General features: G+C 35.7%; 1 protein-coding gene across 2 annotated transcripts in view; it reads left to right on the forward strand.

Annotated features, from left to right (window-relative positions):
* Positions 1-17,911, forward strand: part of csmd1b (CUB and Sushi multiple domains 1b) — a 756,823-nt gene that overhangs the window by 536,477 nt on the left and 202,435 nt on the right. For both annotated transcript variants that reach the window (XM_039652188.2, XM_039652197.2), the window contains exons 23-27: positions 2,931-3,087; positions 4,664-4,855; positions 9,328-9,454; positions 11,906-12,108; positions 13,264-13,455. In XM_039652188.2, the coding sequence (XP_039508122.2) occupies positions 2,931-3,087; positions 4,664-4,855; positions 9,328-9,454; positions 11,906-12,108; positions 13,264-13,455 (871 nt within the window). The remainder of the gene's footprint in view (positions 1-2,930; positions 3,088-4,663; positions 4,856-9,327; positions 9,455-11,905; positions 12,109-13,263; positions 13,456-17,911) is intronic.

Here is a 17,911-nt window from a genome sequence, read left to right on the forward strand (position 1 = left end):
CAGATGTAAGTGGACAAAGCAAAAAGATGCTTCAACCAAAGGGTTTCCGTGAACCACGATCTCCCAGAACTGATGGAGCGCTGTCATTCCCAAACCACAGTCACCTCCGCTGTCGTCGGGCATACGTGCATCGTCATCATCATCATAGCAATGTTTTTAGCGTCGCTGTTTTCTTAGGTTAGTTTTGCTTGTTTTTACGTGGCTTGGTTGAATTGTAATGTAGAATGTGGTCTGTTATTTCTAGTTAACAGACTGCGGCGCTGCTAGTATAACACACCGTTGCCATGGACGCAGTTCAGAGACGGAACAGACTATTTTCTTTAGCAGAAGCAATACTCGTTTTTAAATCAATAAACTCGTTTTTAAGTCAATATTTTGTGTCAAATTATTTATTTATTTGGTTGATTTATATGTAGGCTAATAAGCAGGATAATATATAGCGAGGCGGTTGTTATAGCGAATACAACCAACAACCGCCTCGCATACATTATCCCATTCATATGTCGCTCTCAGCTGGCACATAAGCATTATTAGACTTCAACTTGTGAAATATTGATCATTTTTGGTAGCTGGCGCGATCCGTTTTGTCTAACAAAACTTTGTTCGCAAAAGTTTGCTTGAATGTTGGGCGATTCAGTGCGAAAATAAATGGAAACACCTTAAAATGCCTCAAATCAATTCGATATACCAATTTGATGGCAAAACAGCACGTGACGTCATTACGTACAGGTTTTTATTCGCTTTAAAGCCGTTGGATGGAAACACACTTTCACCAGCTTTATCCGCATGAGTTTTTTAACCGAATTTCAGATCGATTGACAAGTGGATGGAAACATGGCTTATGATGCTTTGCCAGCCATTAACTTAGCTACAACAGAGAATGTTCTGGTTTTAACCAGGCTAACACTTCAGTTTAATTCTATGTTAAAGTGGTAATTTGTGACGTTGCAAACACAAAGCAGAGTTACATGAACTTTGATGAAGTTCGGCAATTGCAACACCGTCAACATGTAACAGTTTGTAATCCATGAGAGACCAGCAAATGAGACTTGGAGACACCATTAACAATTCATAGATTAATTTACGTTACAGTGCTCAAGGCACATGCACCATCACAGAAGAAAGATGGTCCCTTTAGACCAATAAGGCCACTAATTAAGTCACAAATGAAGGGTAAGAATGAGGTGCTTTAGCAATTTCCGAACACATACATTTTGTCACAGTTATAGTGATTCTGCTGCTTTGAATCATCGTAATATTGTTTGTCAAAATTTCAGGATATTTGAATTGAATCTGTCAGTAAATTAGCTCTTAGACTTGTACACTGCCCGACTAAAAAATAGGCAAATACTTAGTCTATGACTGGATCATTATTGCTGTGATTATTGTTTGTAGCATGTTATATGATTAACAGATCTTTTGACCCTAATTGAAGGAGTAAGTAGCTTTTAATTTCTTAAAGGTCCCGTAAAATAAGTCTCTGATGTCCCCAGAATGTGTATGTGAAGTTTCAGCTCAAAATACCCAACAGATCATCAGTCATTTTTTGGGGCTCAGAAAAACGCGCATTTTTAGTGTGTGCCAAATAAGCTGCTGCTGCCGTCACAGGGGCGGAGCTTAATGAGCTTGCACTCAGGCTCTCAGGACAATTTCATCTCACAGAATGATGATAATATCAGAAACTCTCTGTAACAGTGTTCATTTCGAGTCGGACAATAATGCCTACAGAGTCAGAGTGCTGTATAGAGATGGAACAGGTATAGTTTAGTAGTTTAATTACGGTTATTATCACGTATTTGTCATCTGCTTGTATGTATCCATTATTTATTAATAGCCTACAAGTCTGCTGTTTCCGAATGATGATCAAACACTGATGAGTTTAATAAAGTTTATTGTACATTACACAAAAGATGAAGCATCAGTTTTACTTCAGAAAATCACAGTAAGTTATAAGAAGTGCGCAAGTTGAGGGAGCATTCATGTGGGCCGACGTGAGTCAAAAAACTGTTCTACTGACGTCATTAAAGAAGGAAGTTGAGGGATGTAGTCCAAACGGGCCGTTCGATGTTGGCTACTTCTGTTAAATAAAATATCTCGCTTGGCATTGAACTTTGAGCTTTATAATTTTAAAGATATTATTTATGCTCTAACAACAACATTACACACTAACTAAACTTTGAAACATGGGATCACAAAGAACGGGACCTTTAAACAACCATTTAGGAAGTATATCATGGCCATATTCCAAGATGACAATGTCATATTTTTGGAAGGAGCATGAAGATTCATTTTCACACATGAATCGGCACCACTTTAAATGCATTGAGAGTCTTTGGGATGTGCTGGAATAAACTTAAAAAGTGCTTGACTCTTGCATTGTCTATAAAAGATCTTGAGAAAAAATGTATACATGCACCTCTTGATGGAAATCACAACATTTATTTCCATTAAGAGGTGCATCAATTATTGGCAAGATTACAAGAAAACAGTTTTGCCCTCATTAATGATGATATTGATTGGTTTTGGCCATTTTTTGTCAGTACTTAGACCAGTGGCCCATTCTGCATGGAATCACATGATATTTTCCATTAAAGCTTGAAACAGTGTGTCCTCCACAACAGAGAGTGGAGAACTGCTGCTTGACATTGATTTATGACCTTTAATATTTTTTTCCCTATGCCACAGTGTTTCCCGCGCTCTCTTCACAGGGTTATTGTTTCAAAATATATGCAATTTTGAAAAGCAATTGCATAATTCAATGCAGACACCAAAAGTCATCATGTTGAGAAAAAAACAAAAACAAAAAAAAAAACTTGTTTTTTGAATTTTATAACAGACCAGTAGATCATAAGGACGAGCAATTCTGAGTCTGACTGCCTGCAAAACAAAACATTCCTGCATCTTTTAGTCTTTGTTTTTGTTTTTCATAGGTTTATGATGGTCAAGATAGCTCATCAAGACTCCTGGGCAATTTCACAAAAAACGACATGTCTCAAGCCATCATCAACAGCACATCTAACCATCTCTGGATGGAGTTTAACAGCAACGGTACTGGTACCAGCAAAGGATTCAAGCTATCATACAGTAGTAAGTTGAACAAAATGTCAATAAAAGGCTCCGTCTTAATATTAGGCACTGAATCTTGAGACACGGCTATAGAAGTGCAAGAAAAACGAATACCTTTTTATTGATTTTTTTTTTTTTTAAGCATGTCAAATGATATTCATTTATGTCTGGGGGAAACTTGCTTGTTGTTGCTTGTTTACCCATCACTTAGTCAATATGCTGACACTGTCCGATAGAAAAATGTCACATTTATTATACATTTTGACAAATCTAGCATTCACTTTGATTAAAATGAATTGACTATAAGGTTGTCAAACTGATTTTCAGCTCAATCTATTGAATTGTCACCCCAGTGTGACAGTAATTTGATGGCTGACTGCTGACAATCATATTTTGCACATCACGCATGAACTAGATGCAGTAGCCAAACAAAGGTTGTTTTTTTTTGTCCCTTTTTTATTGTTTGTTAAGCAGAAAATAGAAGTACAATTATGAAACGCGCACACATTTGTTTCATTATATTAGTGAGGACATCTCTAAGACTTCCAGTGATTTTATATCAGGTTAATAATATTTTCTTTATTGCTTATTTTGCCCCTATGCCTAAACCTACTCATTACAGAAACACGTTCAAAACACTAGATTTAAATAAATATATGTTTTGGCCGATTCGTAACTAGTGAGGACCAGTAAAATGTCTTAGTTAGTTGTCATAATATTTCACTATGTTGTGCATTAGACCATTTCACAAGATGTAAACAACACTGGTCCAGAAGCACTTCCTGTTTCAGTTTGTAACTGTTTTCTTTATTTCACATGTAAAGAAAACATCTTAAAGATGTTTGTTTAACTTTTGAATTCAGTTTTAAATGTTCTGTTGGTTGTATTTTATCCCAGCTTTTATGTAGTGTTAAAAAACTGAAACAGGAAGTGCTTCTGGACCAGTGTTGTTTACATCTTGTGAAATGGTCTATAGCCAAACCTGCACACACACACACACACACACGTTTATAGCACACACTTAAATCTCTGTCACTACATTTTGACACTAAATTCATTTAAAAAGAAGAATACTATTACTGTAATTAGAAGAACGAAGAAGTAGAAACAAAGACAGTAAAGACACAGCATGTGCAAGATATTACGATTTTAATTGCTGGTCAGAGACAGTCTGATAATATCCTCGTTACCCACTCCTCATTATTTCCTCGTTAAGACTTCCACCATCTTCCCGGCTAAATGAAGGAGACTAGTAAATGCATTAAAGAGTAGCACAGCAGGTCTATTGTTTTCAGATCCATTTTTTGAAAAGGCTGTCCTGCATTGGAAACACGCACTAACAAAACGGATACTGGAAGAATGGACAACATGTTTAAAAAAGGTGATCTTTGAGTTGAGCAGATGCTGTGCTGGTATTCATTTGAGGTGGGCTCCTGGGGGCTGCATAGGTAACTGTTTTGAGCAGGTGTCATTTCTTGCACCGCCTTTATGTCATTATTAAGCAAGAGGCCAATCCAGCCTGCCAGGGGGTTGATTTCATGTGGCCAGATGTCTTTTTACTGTTCAAATTGGCTTACCTTGATCCTGCCCCTAACAGGTTTTGACCTTGTCAAATGTGAGGAGCCGGGGACACCTAATTACGGCTACAAAATCCAAGACGACGGCCATTTTGCAGACACGTACGTGCTGTACAGTTGCAATCCTGGATATACACTGCACGGCAGCAGCACACTGACGTGCCTCAGCGGAGACCGTAGGGTGTGGGACAAACCACTTCCGTCTTGTATTGGTGAGTTCACCACATCAACTACACAAATGAATGCGCTCCGATGATATGAAGACCCTATGGCGTTCTAAAAGCATAATGTTTACCAATCTAAAACTTTTTGATATCAAATGTTGGTCTTGTTGCAATTTACAAGTTGTTCTTTTCACATTTGATCTTTCAAGGGAATGTTTTCCCTTTCACTATTAAATGTTTGTCAGGGAAGGTTTTGAGTTCCTGTCCTCCCATGAAAAACTGTCAAAGAGCCTCTTAATTGGTTGTCAACATTTGAGCAGGTGAAAATCCAATGTACTGGAAAAGATGAGCGTCAAAACAAACCCTGGTTAAATAGTGTCATGAAATTGCTTAAATTGAAAATCGAAGACACGAGTTTGGAAAATATAATTATTATTAAATAAAAATGATCTTCAATTTACCTCAAAATGCCAATGCATGCAACGACTTAATGGATCAGGAAAGTTTGACAGTGTTAAGTGATAAACAAGTGTTTTGGAAAGTACTGTGGTGGTTTATCTAGTGTTGGGCAGTTGAGCCTGAGGGGCCTTTAGTCCTTTCATACACATGTTTGGCTTGGATTTATTTCTTCTGTGGTTCAGCAAATTTGATGAAGATGAGCTGTTGCACCATCCTCTGCCCTCTACAACTCATGTAACAGTCTGTAATCCAAGAAAGATCAGCAAAGGGAATTCCATCAACTATTCATAGATTAATTTACGTTGCAGTGCTCAAGGCACATGTACCATCACAGGTGAAGTTTTATCATGTTTCCCAAAGCTGATATTATATTCAGTATTTCAGTATGAAGACCATCAGAACTCTCTCTTGCTTTTTATAAACCAGTGAGATATTATTCACGCTGTGACTTCTAGTGAACCTGGCAAGATACAACTCTCCCATTGACTCTATGGAGCATTTATTTGCAAAGACTGATGACTTTAGACATATAAACACAACATTTTACAACAATATAAAACACTGCATGGTCTTTACTGTATAAATTAAATATACACTGACTCCTATTTAAAGCTATTGAAGTTATCCCGATTTTCAGGATACTCACTAAGGCAAGCATTTTGTGTGTATTTGAGCATTCAGTCGAAGACAGACGGTTTTCTGTGTGCACATTTTGGGTGTGTGCCAAGACAGCACAAGTAGCATATTGAGTTCTTTTCGCTACTTATTGCGCTCAATAACTAATTTTAACATCAAGCAGGTATCATTACATTTCTCATCCATCCAGTAATTTCTTTATTACTCTAACAAATCAATAACTTTAAGCATTACTGCCTTGTGCAGATATATTTACTCACCACAATATAAATGATAGCAAAACCTCTATTGATTGACACTTTATTACATAGTTCTATCACCCATATCATGTTCGGTAACACTTTCTATGAAGCCTGTATTTATATATATTATATAGTTATATATATATATATATATATATATATATAAAATGTGACTATCTATAAATAAAAAAAACAACTAAATGTTTTGTTCACAGCCTTGCAGAACACATCTCATAAAATTAAATGAATGAGAGTTTACAGGGCTGGAATCTAGACACAACACATTCTCATCCCAAAATGTCATATAACTGACGTCTTGGGACGTATTTTGACCATACGCCAATATCCGCCTTTTTAGGGCCCCCTTAAACGTCGGTAGATGGCGATCCCGGGCCGTCAAACAACTGACGCTTTACCTTTAACGTCAGTTAGATGACGGGTTAGGTTTAGGGTTAGGTTTAGGTTTGGGGTAGAGTTAGGATCCCATAACCTCATCTACCGACGTTTAAGGGGGCCCTAAAAAGGCGAATATTGACGTATGGTCAAAAGACGTCCCAAAACGTCAGTTATATGACTTTTTGGGATGAGACTGCGTTGCTAGACAATATAACACTGTTTTTTTTTCCCTTTTTATTGTTCTTGTTGTTATTTTGATGACTACTAAATGTGGAAAATAGTAATAATGAAGAATGTATAATAAAAAATGTATTAGTCCATAGTCCAATCATTTGACCTTGACATACTGTAAATACTGTAGTACATTGATTGAGGATCTATATATCAAGTACCCAGGTATTTCCATGTGATAGCTTCAATGAACTATGGTACCACCACAGAATTTGTTGTGTGAGGGAAGACAATGTCATAAGATCCGAATAATAGTAGTGAATACCGGTACTCTAGTAGCGAATATATCAATAAACGCAAAGCACAATACTTTGCATACAGTAGCTACTACACAGGTTCACAATGAAATTATAAACATCTACAAATTCTTTATCTCTAAAAAATGTAGTTGTTGATGGTGTTGAACTCTATGACTTCCTGGAAGTCTGGATATTTCTAAGGTGTAGCAGTGCAGGGCTGGTATACTGAGTGTGAACCGAATGCGAGAGTGTCTTCATACTGTAATTCTGATAAAGAGAGCTTCCTTAAGAGACCCAACTTCAGTGATTACACGAGAGACCCAAGAGCAAATAAAGTGCTGTGGGGGATTTGGAAAGGCTCTCCCACTGTGGTTAGGATGAGGAAAATGTCCCATGATTACTCTGCAAGCCCAGCACGGTATACTTAAAGTGCCCATGAAATCAGAAATCATTTTAGTATGAATGTGTTAGCCTTATACTGTTATCTATAAGCTACTGTGCTCTAAAACAATGTCATCATTCACATTTTGACAATACAAGCATACAAAAATTACAGTCTCTCACCTCCACCAGAATACAGTACATAAATGATTTGATTACATCACTCTAAACTTCATTTTCAGATTTCCTGTCCATTTATTTATTTATTGGATTTGAATTTAAAGCATTCTGCCCATTACAAATAGACTCTGAAGCTGTGGCTAAAATCGGTCACTTGTTCACACATTTCTACATGGTAAATGGGACATAGCGCACTATATAGGGGATAGGGAATTCAGACAGTATAAATATGCTTTTCATTGATGCAAATGAAGTCTGGTTTCACATTAATGGCAATTGGAGCTGCTGACGCTCCGGCCCAGAGACACGATAGCACAGAGTGAATCATATGCGTGAGTCCTCCCATACCAGAAAATGTATTGGGCCCATTTTAATTCTGCACAGAATTCTATATTTTAAAGTCATATGGAGGAGATTAGGTGGAGACTGGGAGGGAACTTCTTTATAACTGTTAATATAAATGAAACGCAATTGGCTATTTTTAATAAAGTGAGCAGGAGCTGTTCGATATGTCTCACACTGTCTTCCTGTTTCAGTGGAAATTACGTCAACTTATTGAATAATGTTGAACGTTTCAAGGCACTTCAGTGGCCATTTTAAAATGGAGAATACTCCATGTTTGCATTTATTTGAATTTGTCAGTATAATAAAACCCATTTTCTATTTTCTCTGTTGTCTACATAGTATACGTAATAGCTAAAATACCCATAGTATACTAGTATAATTACATTTCAATTCGGCATAATTTAAATGGTCACATTTGGATTATACTCTGATGTTAAAGTTTTAAAATGTCATTTTGCTTACAATGAGTATTAATTAGGCCTGTCAAACGATAAATCGCGATTAATCGCATCCAAAATAAAAAGTTTGTGTTTACATAATATATGTGGGTGTACTGTGTATATATATATATATATATATATATATATATATATATATATATGAAGAGTTCAGATGCAAAAGCCTCTAAGTGCCATTTTCAATTTTCTTCTAAAATGATAATTTTTATCAAGCTTGTATACTTAAGTTCAGTAATTTCACTTAAATGCCAATGAAGATTACCGATTAATTGTCATTTAAGTGAAATTACTGAACTTAAATATACAAGCTTGATAAAAATGGTCATTTTAGATGAAAATTTCAAATGGCATCTGAACTCTTCATATATATATATATATATATATATATATATATAAATACACACACATCCTTGTATATATTTAAGAAATATTTTCATGTATATACTGTATATAGATTTATATATAATTCATATTATACATAAATATAAATATTTTATACATGCATAATATTTTTTTCTTAAATATACATGCACATGTGTGTGTATTTATATATATACACAAAATAATTATACACAGTGCACCGACATATATTATGTAAACACAAACTTTTATTTTGGATGCGTTTAATCGCGATTAATCGTTTGACAACCCTGGTATTTAGCATTAGCTATGATGTCATAGGAATTTTTGCATGGAGACTTCCAATTGGGCTTCGTCTTTGTTTTATTTGCATAGCAAATTGTTATTGGTCTCATACTAATCAATCATGCAGTAGTTTGATTTGTATGACAATGACAAAGCAGCTCGTGGCATTTAATTACACACAAAGTAGCATAAAATGTAAGCATGCCTAAAACTTGGTTTATTGTTTTGTGCATTTGCAAGCACTGATATTTCTTTCTGGAAATGCAAATATAGTTAAAGACCTTATTTCCTTGTGTGTGTGTGTGTAGCCGAGTGCGGAGGGCACATTAGCGGTGCCACATCTGGAAGGATTCTGTCACCTGGTTACCCAGCCCCTTACGACAACAACCTTCACTGCACCTGGTCCATCGAGGCGGACACGGGCAAAACCATCAGGTACCAAAACCCCTGGTTGCAAACCACATTATGGTTTTACCTCCCCTCCGTTAATTTCCATATAATTCCCATTCAACCTATAAAGGAGCATGGTGATTGCATTTCACCCTGCTGTGGGGCCTACCACTGGCTGGCATCTGTTCCTACAAGTGCATTACCGTTACGCAGAGGGGGAGGGTTAGAGAAAGGGCAAAAACAAGAGACACAAAAAGCGATAAGCCATTTAAGCCTTCGAAAACCAACAAAACTCAGGTAAGCCAATTCAGTTGATCCGTTTAAAGAGAAGATGGCTTATGAAGAGCAGATAACAGGAGGAATTGTAAGAGTGGGATGTAATCCACACCATCAAGCTCGAGTCATTGCATTCGCGTGCTGCAGGTGTTTCAACTATTCCTATACATACAGGATCTAAAATGATTGCTCGCCAAGCGCTGAATGCCAGTCAAAATTGACTTTGGCACACTGAGTATGTGAGTGGAGTGGAGCAACAGCAATTTCCCCTTCTGTAATCACTCCGCTACAACTCTACTCCATCTCTCGCTCCCCGTCACAGGTGAAAGAAACCCCTCTGTGACTTCTCTCCGTTTCATACATTTGCACAGCTCCAAAATTCTCTCTGTATGTGTTTTATCGTCTTAGCTCAAGATGCATTACATGAAATCATGTTTGCGTAATTCTGTACAGTGCGGGGGTGTTGCATTAGTATGATGGCATGGTTGTTCACAATTTTCAAAAGACTGCACTGAGAGGAGAAAATGATGTTTCACCCACCTTCAGATTTTATTTTCACATGTTAAAGGAACACTTCATGTTTTTTTTTTTCTTCAGTTTTAAGTCTGACACTCACCTTTTTGTTTTCTTTTTATATAATGAAGTAAATGTACTGTATAAACAGTTTATAATTGACACTTTATTTATAAATAACAATGTATTTAAACTATTTATTCACAGTCCTTTTAGGTTTTTGTTATTATTGAGTTATTATTTGTAAGTCATTTTCATACCTATATAACTTAGGTTCACACTACCGCTTCATTGTTGGCAAAAAGGACGCTGCTATGAATGAAATGTCACTTCTGAGAGGTGTGGAGATATTTGAATGTGTTTGCGGAGAGCAGAACTCATGGTTGTCCACCCACACATCCCACAGAGACAGTCATTGTTGTGACTTAAGTTGATCAGTGCGGTGTTTACATGCCAGCTGCAGTGCTGCGCTTGACTCAAGGAGGTCAGGCCACAGTCGTGTTGAGTGTAAATAATATAAATCCCAGTGGCTCAGTAAAGGAATAGATTTATTCTGAAGGCCTTTTCTGTTTAAATTATATATATATATATATATATATATATATATATATATAGTTTATTTGCATTCAGCTAGCAATTTGTATTTCAAAAGATGATCCAAACTAATGGTAAATGGACTGCATTTATATAGTGCTTTCACAGAGTCAGTGGCCACCAAAGCGCTTTACATTTTGCCTCTCATTCACCCATTCATACACTTATCCATACACCGACAGTGGTGTCAGCCATACAAGGCGCCTTGTCGCCTCGTCTTGCTCATGGACACCTCGACACTTGGATATAAAAGAATAACAAATAACACAATTATATTAATTTGAGAACGCCAAAAAATACATCTCTTGAAAATAAAAAAAATATATTTTTTGAAAAAAAAATAAACCATATCTTTACCAAAATAAACGTTGATAAACCTATAATAAAGATTTATATTTTAGAGCTCTTGGGCGGATCTTGTCACCAGAAAAATAGCTCCGTCTGTGAGTAGTGCAAAGCTGAAAGCTCAAATGAAGATGATCATTAAAAATAGCAAACCTCCAGGGAATCATGGGTTGTAAAGACAAGACGAAAAAAAAATTATAATAATAATTGTCCATCCACACTGATAAGTTGTCCAATAGACCATTTCACAAGATGTAAACAACACTGGTCCAGAAACACTTCCTGTTTCAGTTTGTAACTGTTTTCTTTATTTCACATGTAAAGAAAACATCTTAAAGATGTTTGTTTAACTTTTTGATTCAGTTTTAAATGTTCTGTTGGTTGTATTTTATCCCAGCTTTTATATAGTGTTAAAAAACTGAAACAGGAAGTGCTTCTGGACCAATGTTGTTTACATCTTGTGAAATGGTCTATATTGGTGCCTCGAGTCACATTCAAGGATTATAGCCGGAGCACAACCAAAACAGCGTTCTTCTGTTTAACTACTACAGGGTAAATTTACATAGTGTACTGTAGCTTTAATTATGCATTATAAATGATTTTTTTATATCCTATCTTTGCAAAGTACTGGACTTCTTATTTGATCAAATTTGAACATATGCTAGTTTACATGTATTTTGTGCTTACAATATGGATGCAATGTATTTGAATGTCTTGGAAAGAAAATGCAACAAAACTGAATATCCTCACTCTATTTGACCTTTCCAGCCTCCACTTCATAGTCTTTGACACAGAGGTGGACCATGACATTCTGAAGGTTTGGGACGGACCAGCGGAGAGTGGCATTCTGCTGAAAGAGTGGAGTGGGTCGCTTTTACCCGAAGACACTCACAGCACTTTCAACATCCTCACGCTTCAGTTTGACAGCGATTACTTCATTAGCAAGTCCGGTTTCTCCATCCAGTTCTCTAGTATGTATCAGCTTCTCATTGGCTGTGTGTAGAATACTATATATACTCTTTCTATCTTTGCAGTATGCACACTGTGCACTGTACACTAATGTTCAGTTCACGGTGTATGAGCACAATTACAGCAAGTTAAAGCAAATGTAATTTCACTCACCTAGCCTATCACTTAAAGCAAAAATCCATCCTTCTGTCTTTTTAAATATCCGTGTTAATAGAGCATGTTAATTGGGCCGTTTAGTGAAGCTGATTGCTGTAGTTTACGTCCAACTTAGGCGTGTGGACCTCCTTCATTTTTAATTTGTAGCTTCTGGCAATTTTGTTGGTGATCAAATATTTAATATCTCTACTCTCCATAATTAAGGTAGTTGGTACATTTTCAGCGATAACAGTTCAAAAAACGATCGTGTAATTTACTTCTCTACAATGATTGGTTGATATATCAGGCTATTATCCGCCGCAATGTATTTTTCTCAAGACCTAACCTCTGAAATTGAAATATTCGATGGTGATTGGCTATTTTTTTTTTTTTAAGTCTCGAGCTATGGTTTTTACTTGCCCCCACCCTTTCTCGATCCCATCAGACTTGCCTTAGCACAGTTTTCCGAACAAATATAATTATATCGGCAGACTCCCTTTGCCATCCTGACGAGCTGTTTGCCAAAATATGCAGTGTAACGTTGTATTAGCATACCAATTCTTTCTCTCTCTTTTTTTATTAAATAAAAAATATAGAATAATTGTGTTTTCAAAATTGTAAGTTTATCATCTAATAAATAAAATAGCCAGCAGTGTATTGTGTAGTGTAGGCTGTGCATTATGCAGCAAGTAGTAAGCTATTGTTGTTTTTATCTTGTTAATGTCTTATGATCCCTATGTACTTGTATGCTATTTATGCATTTTTAAGTGGTTTTGGAGCATATGTTTGTTCAAAGAGCAGAAATCATTGCATATTTGATTTGACATGTTGACGGTAATATGATATGATTGATGAAATTAAAATCTCCATAAACCTGAATTTAACTCCATAAGTGGGATGCTGTGCACCTTGGCATATTTAGTCGAGAGGTCGGTTTTCTCAGGAATAAGTGATTTTCTTCTCTCTCTCTAATGTCTCACTGATTCACAGCTGATTCAAAATTAATCTTTTTTTTATTTCAGCTACAGTTGCCACGACCTGCAACGACCCAGGGACCCCTCAAAATGGAACACGCTACGGAGACAGCAGGGAGCCTGGCGACACCATTTCCTTTCAGTGTGACCCTGGGTACAAGATTCAAGGAGTGTCTGAAATCACTTGTGTTCAGATCAACAGCCGGTTTTTCTGGCAGCCGGACCCACCCACCTGCATCGGTGAGATCCAACTCCACTTTGTCCTTCCATACCACAGTAAAAACTGATGTGCTATTAAACACTCTTTTATTTTAAAAGTCAAATATGACTAGAAATTTTGTCTGTCAATGCAGTACGTTAATTTAGAGTTTATCATGATTAATTACAGAAAACACAAAACAAAACTACTGGTATTTTTGACAATGGCAACACCATACTATATATACCATACTATATAATGATTTCCTAATACGTAGATGTTAAAACTTCATATTATATATGAAGTTATATATATAAAACTGCAGTGTGTGCATAATTACTGTATAATGCAAGTTGCATTAATATACACACATTTGATCAATTACAAACCACATTAATCGGTAACACTTTAGAATACTGTATCTTACTTACTGTATAACTAATAAGGAATTAATGAAGAACTAATAGGTAATTCTTTATTAACACTTAAGTCACTACTGTTAACTACTAGGGAAGATGTGTTAACTAATCAGTATGTAATATAATTTTATGATTGTGTTAAGTATAAGTTAGTTAATCAATAGCTAATGAATTATGTGATACCTCCTGAAGAACTACTATTAATTATCTATTAATAAGGTTCAAGAAAAATAACTATGAAGTAACTACTAATTAACAGTCATACACAGTAGTCAGTTTGTCATTCTTCAGCACTAATAAGAAAAATAAGTGCAGACATTTACCTATATAGGCTATGATCTGCAAATAAGCAAAAACATATCATGTATATTACACCTTATTATTATACTTAGTTCTTATACATTTTAAACTTCTTTTGCACCATTCAAGTTCCGGGTTCTCCCAAGGTTTTTTTCTCCATTCTTAATTACTAATGGGTTACCTATATTGTCACTTTAGAATACTGTTTTAGGTTCTAAGTAATTCCTGAAGGACTATCTAATAATTATTTATTAATTACTAATAAGTTCCTTATATTTTTACTTTAGAAGACTGTTTCAGGTTATAAGTAGCCTAATTCCTAGATAATTATTTGATAATTATTTACTAATGGGTTCCCTTTATTGTCACTTTAGAATACTGTTCCAGGTTCTAGTAATTCCTGAAGAACTATTTAAAAGTTATTTATTAATTACTAATAAGTTCCTTATATTTTCACTTTACAAGACTGTTTCATATTATAAGTAGCCTAATTCCTGGATAATTATTTTATAATTCTTTATTAATTACTAATGGGTTCCCTATATTTTCACTTTAGAATACTGTTCCAGGTTCTAAGTAATTCCTGCAGAATTATTTGATACTTATTTATTAATTACTAATAAGTTCCCTATATTTTCAGTTTCCCTCTGACGTTGCCTCAATTACATGAATTTACTCAGTGGCATTCTATGCTGAGGAAAACAGACACACACAGTACTGTATATAAAATATACAAATAATCTGAGGTTAGTTTTGTATGGCTGTTCAGTAGTTACTTCTTATTTATTTTTCTTGAACCTTAATTAGTAGTTAGTAGTAGTTCTTCAGGAGGTATGACAGAATTCATTAGTTATTGATTAACTAACTGATACTTAACACAATCATAAAATTATATTACTGATTAGTTAATGTATCTTCCTTAGTAGTTAACAGTAAGAAGTAGTTAATGAAGAATTACCTATTAGTTCGTCAATAATTCCTTATTAATTCTGCAGTAAGTAAGATACAGTATTCTAAAGTGTTACCCATTAATCTTTAATAACTACTTTACATTTTGTATTTAATCATATATAAGTGATACATAATTGTTAATGAAGGCTTGAAGTGAAAAACGCCTATTCAGGTGTGCATAATTATTAAGCTGATTTTCTTTTACATTGAAATTTAAAAATATATATATTAAATGCTCATGAGAAGGATCCAATACTATTGCAATACTTGAAATTGCAAAAATAAGGCATGACCAATGGACAGCAAAACACTCACTGGTGAAGCAGGATCATACAAAAAAACAGGCCAAGAAGAAAAGTCACGTTAAAGGAATAGTTAATTTACTCCTGCATTTACTGTATGAGTTTCTTTCTTCTGCTGAACAGAAATTAAAATATTTTGATGAATGTCGGTAACCAGACAGTTGATGGACCCCATTGACTTCCATAGTTGGAAAAAAAATGTCATCAACTCAGGTCCATCAACAGTTTGGTTACTGACATTCTTCAAAATATCGTTTGTATTGAGCAGAAAAAAGAAATGCATACAGGCTTGAGGGTGAGTTAATTATGACAGATATTTCATTTCGAAGTGAACCTTTAACTGAATTTTTTTTTAGGATTTTTAGGATTTTTTTGGGAATTAAGGTGAATAATTGCCTGTGAAACCATCAGGATCCCTGATTATCTGTCTATAAAGCCTTCAGACAGATAGGTTGTCTTGTCTATAAACAGTTTCCATGTATTTCACAACACAGCTTGTGATTCTTATTAAGTGTGGGTCATATTACAGATTCTTTACCGCAGCAAAGTCTCTGAGGACCTGATACCTTGTACTTCCGGAGACTCCAGATAGGTTACCGCTTTGGAAAACAGTCTCACTGGAGACTAAACGGTTCCTGATGGTTTCCCACCTAATTCTTCATCTTGTTTTTGCATGATCCTGCTTCACCAATGAGTGTTTTGCTGTCCACTGGTCACGCCTTGATTCAGAAATTTCTAGTATTGTATTAGTATTGCATCGTTTAACCAGTTTCATTTCAGTAGTTTTGACTTTTCAGTCTGAGTTAATAATCATGCGCACCTGAATATAAGGCGTTATTCACTTCCAGCCTTCCTTATATATCACTTACAAATGATTAAATACAAAATCAATAGTAGTTTGATGTGGTTTGGAATTGGTAAATGTGCTTGGGAAAAAAATATGATCAGAATATCAACTTGCATAATAATTATGAACGCATGTGCAGATCACTTCTCATCACTTGCACAATACCATCGCAAGAGTGGGCGACTCAGAGCTTGAATTTGAACCCCAGAAACTTGAAAATGGCTGTCCACTGACAGTCCCCTTCTGACAGTACTACATTTCGCAAGTCAGTGAATATTAAAATTGAGAACCATCACTCTACCATTGTAATAACACTGTAACTCTACTCAGTTGTCTACTACCAATCATAAAGTCAAGACACCATACAAATGTTTTTACAGTTAATGTCTGCATCGAGTGGTCTTGTTATTTATGAAATGTGCATGTTGGCTCAGTATTATAGGGTGAAGTATACCTGTCTCACTCACTGCATTACACAGTTGCTTTTATATTATTACCATGACCTCCTCTCAGACCTCCAGTATTTTTCTGCTTCATATTATTTCTTTCTTCTTTTTTTTTTCGTTTCGGCAGTATGCTCTGTGCCTTCTAAGCATTTTCAAAAATGGCTCTTTTTTTTCTCTCCAGTGTCCCTATTGACTTTTTTGATGTCATGCTTTAATATTTCTCTGAAATTTTACAAGGTCATATCGCGCACAATTGCCGAGTTCAGGAAGTAAAAAATCACATTCATCTTCTTTGAAGAGAGAAATTGATTTTTAATGATAATGTTTAAACCATTCAAGACAGACCTAGCGTGAGCTCTGAGATTGTTACAGGATGATATATGCTTTTGTACCTTCATTAAGAGAGAGAAAAGAACAGTTTAATTGCTGAATTCCCCGTGTAATGCACCATTACCCGTAATTCTAAAGGGAAATCCACCAATCAGAAAAGGGTGTTTACAAGTAAGCAGGAATTACAATATGAATCTACAATGATCTGCTCATTCCCAGAAATGTTTATATAAGTATATATTTTACTATTTTTTTCTTAAACCAACAATACATCATATTTTACACACTGGCCATTAACTTCAGTCAGTAGTTTTATAGTGTGCTGGCATTTTTTCAGTCTTTTGCAATGCCTCATGAGACATTCCATCCAGTTCATTCCATCACAAAAGACATAGAGCCTTATTTTAAGTGCATGGTTTAAAGGGCACAGTGAAAGTGCACTTAGGGTGTGTCTGAATCCATTTTTGCTAGTTTAACAACAGGAAAAATGGTCTGTGCACCCTTCGCATGATCTAAAAGGGTTGTCCCTACTCTCTTAATTAGTAATGGGTGTGTTTTTGTGATGAAGAGGCAGAGGCGGACGAATCCATTTGCAGTACTTTATTAACGCAGGTAAGCCAACAGAGGTAAACAGACATAAACTCCAGGCCCAAGACAGGAGGGGCCGGTAAACTAACTTAAGCCGCTGAAAAGGGCAATCCAAAGGCGTAATAGACAGGCTCGGGTCAGAGGCAGGCAGCAAAGGTTCAAAGGCGAGTAACACAGTCCAAGATCAAAATACCAGGGCAAATACAAGACGACTAGCATGAGACAGAGTAATGGTAAAACAAGACTTCACAAAGGAACAAAGAACATAGCAGTCCAGATAAAGGGGAGCTGAAAGGGTGCACAGGTGGGGCTGA

Source organism: Pimephales promelas, chromosome 11, assembly GCF_988280905.1.
Source record: "Pimephales promelas chromosome 11, fPimPro1.hap1.1, whole genome shotgun sequence".
Taxonomy (NCBI): Eukaryota; Metazoa; Chordata; class Actinopteri; order Cypriniformes; family Leuciscidae; genus Pimephales; species Pimephales promelas.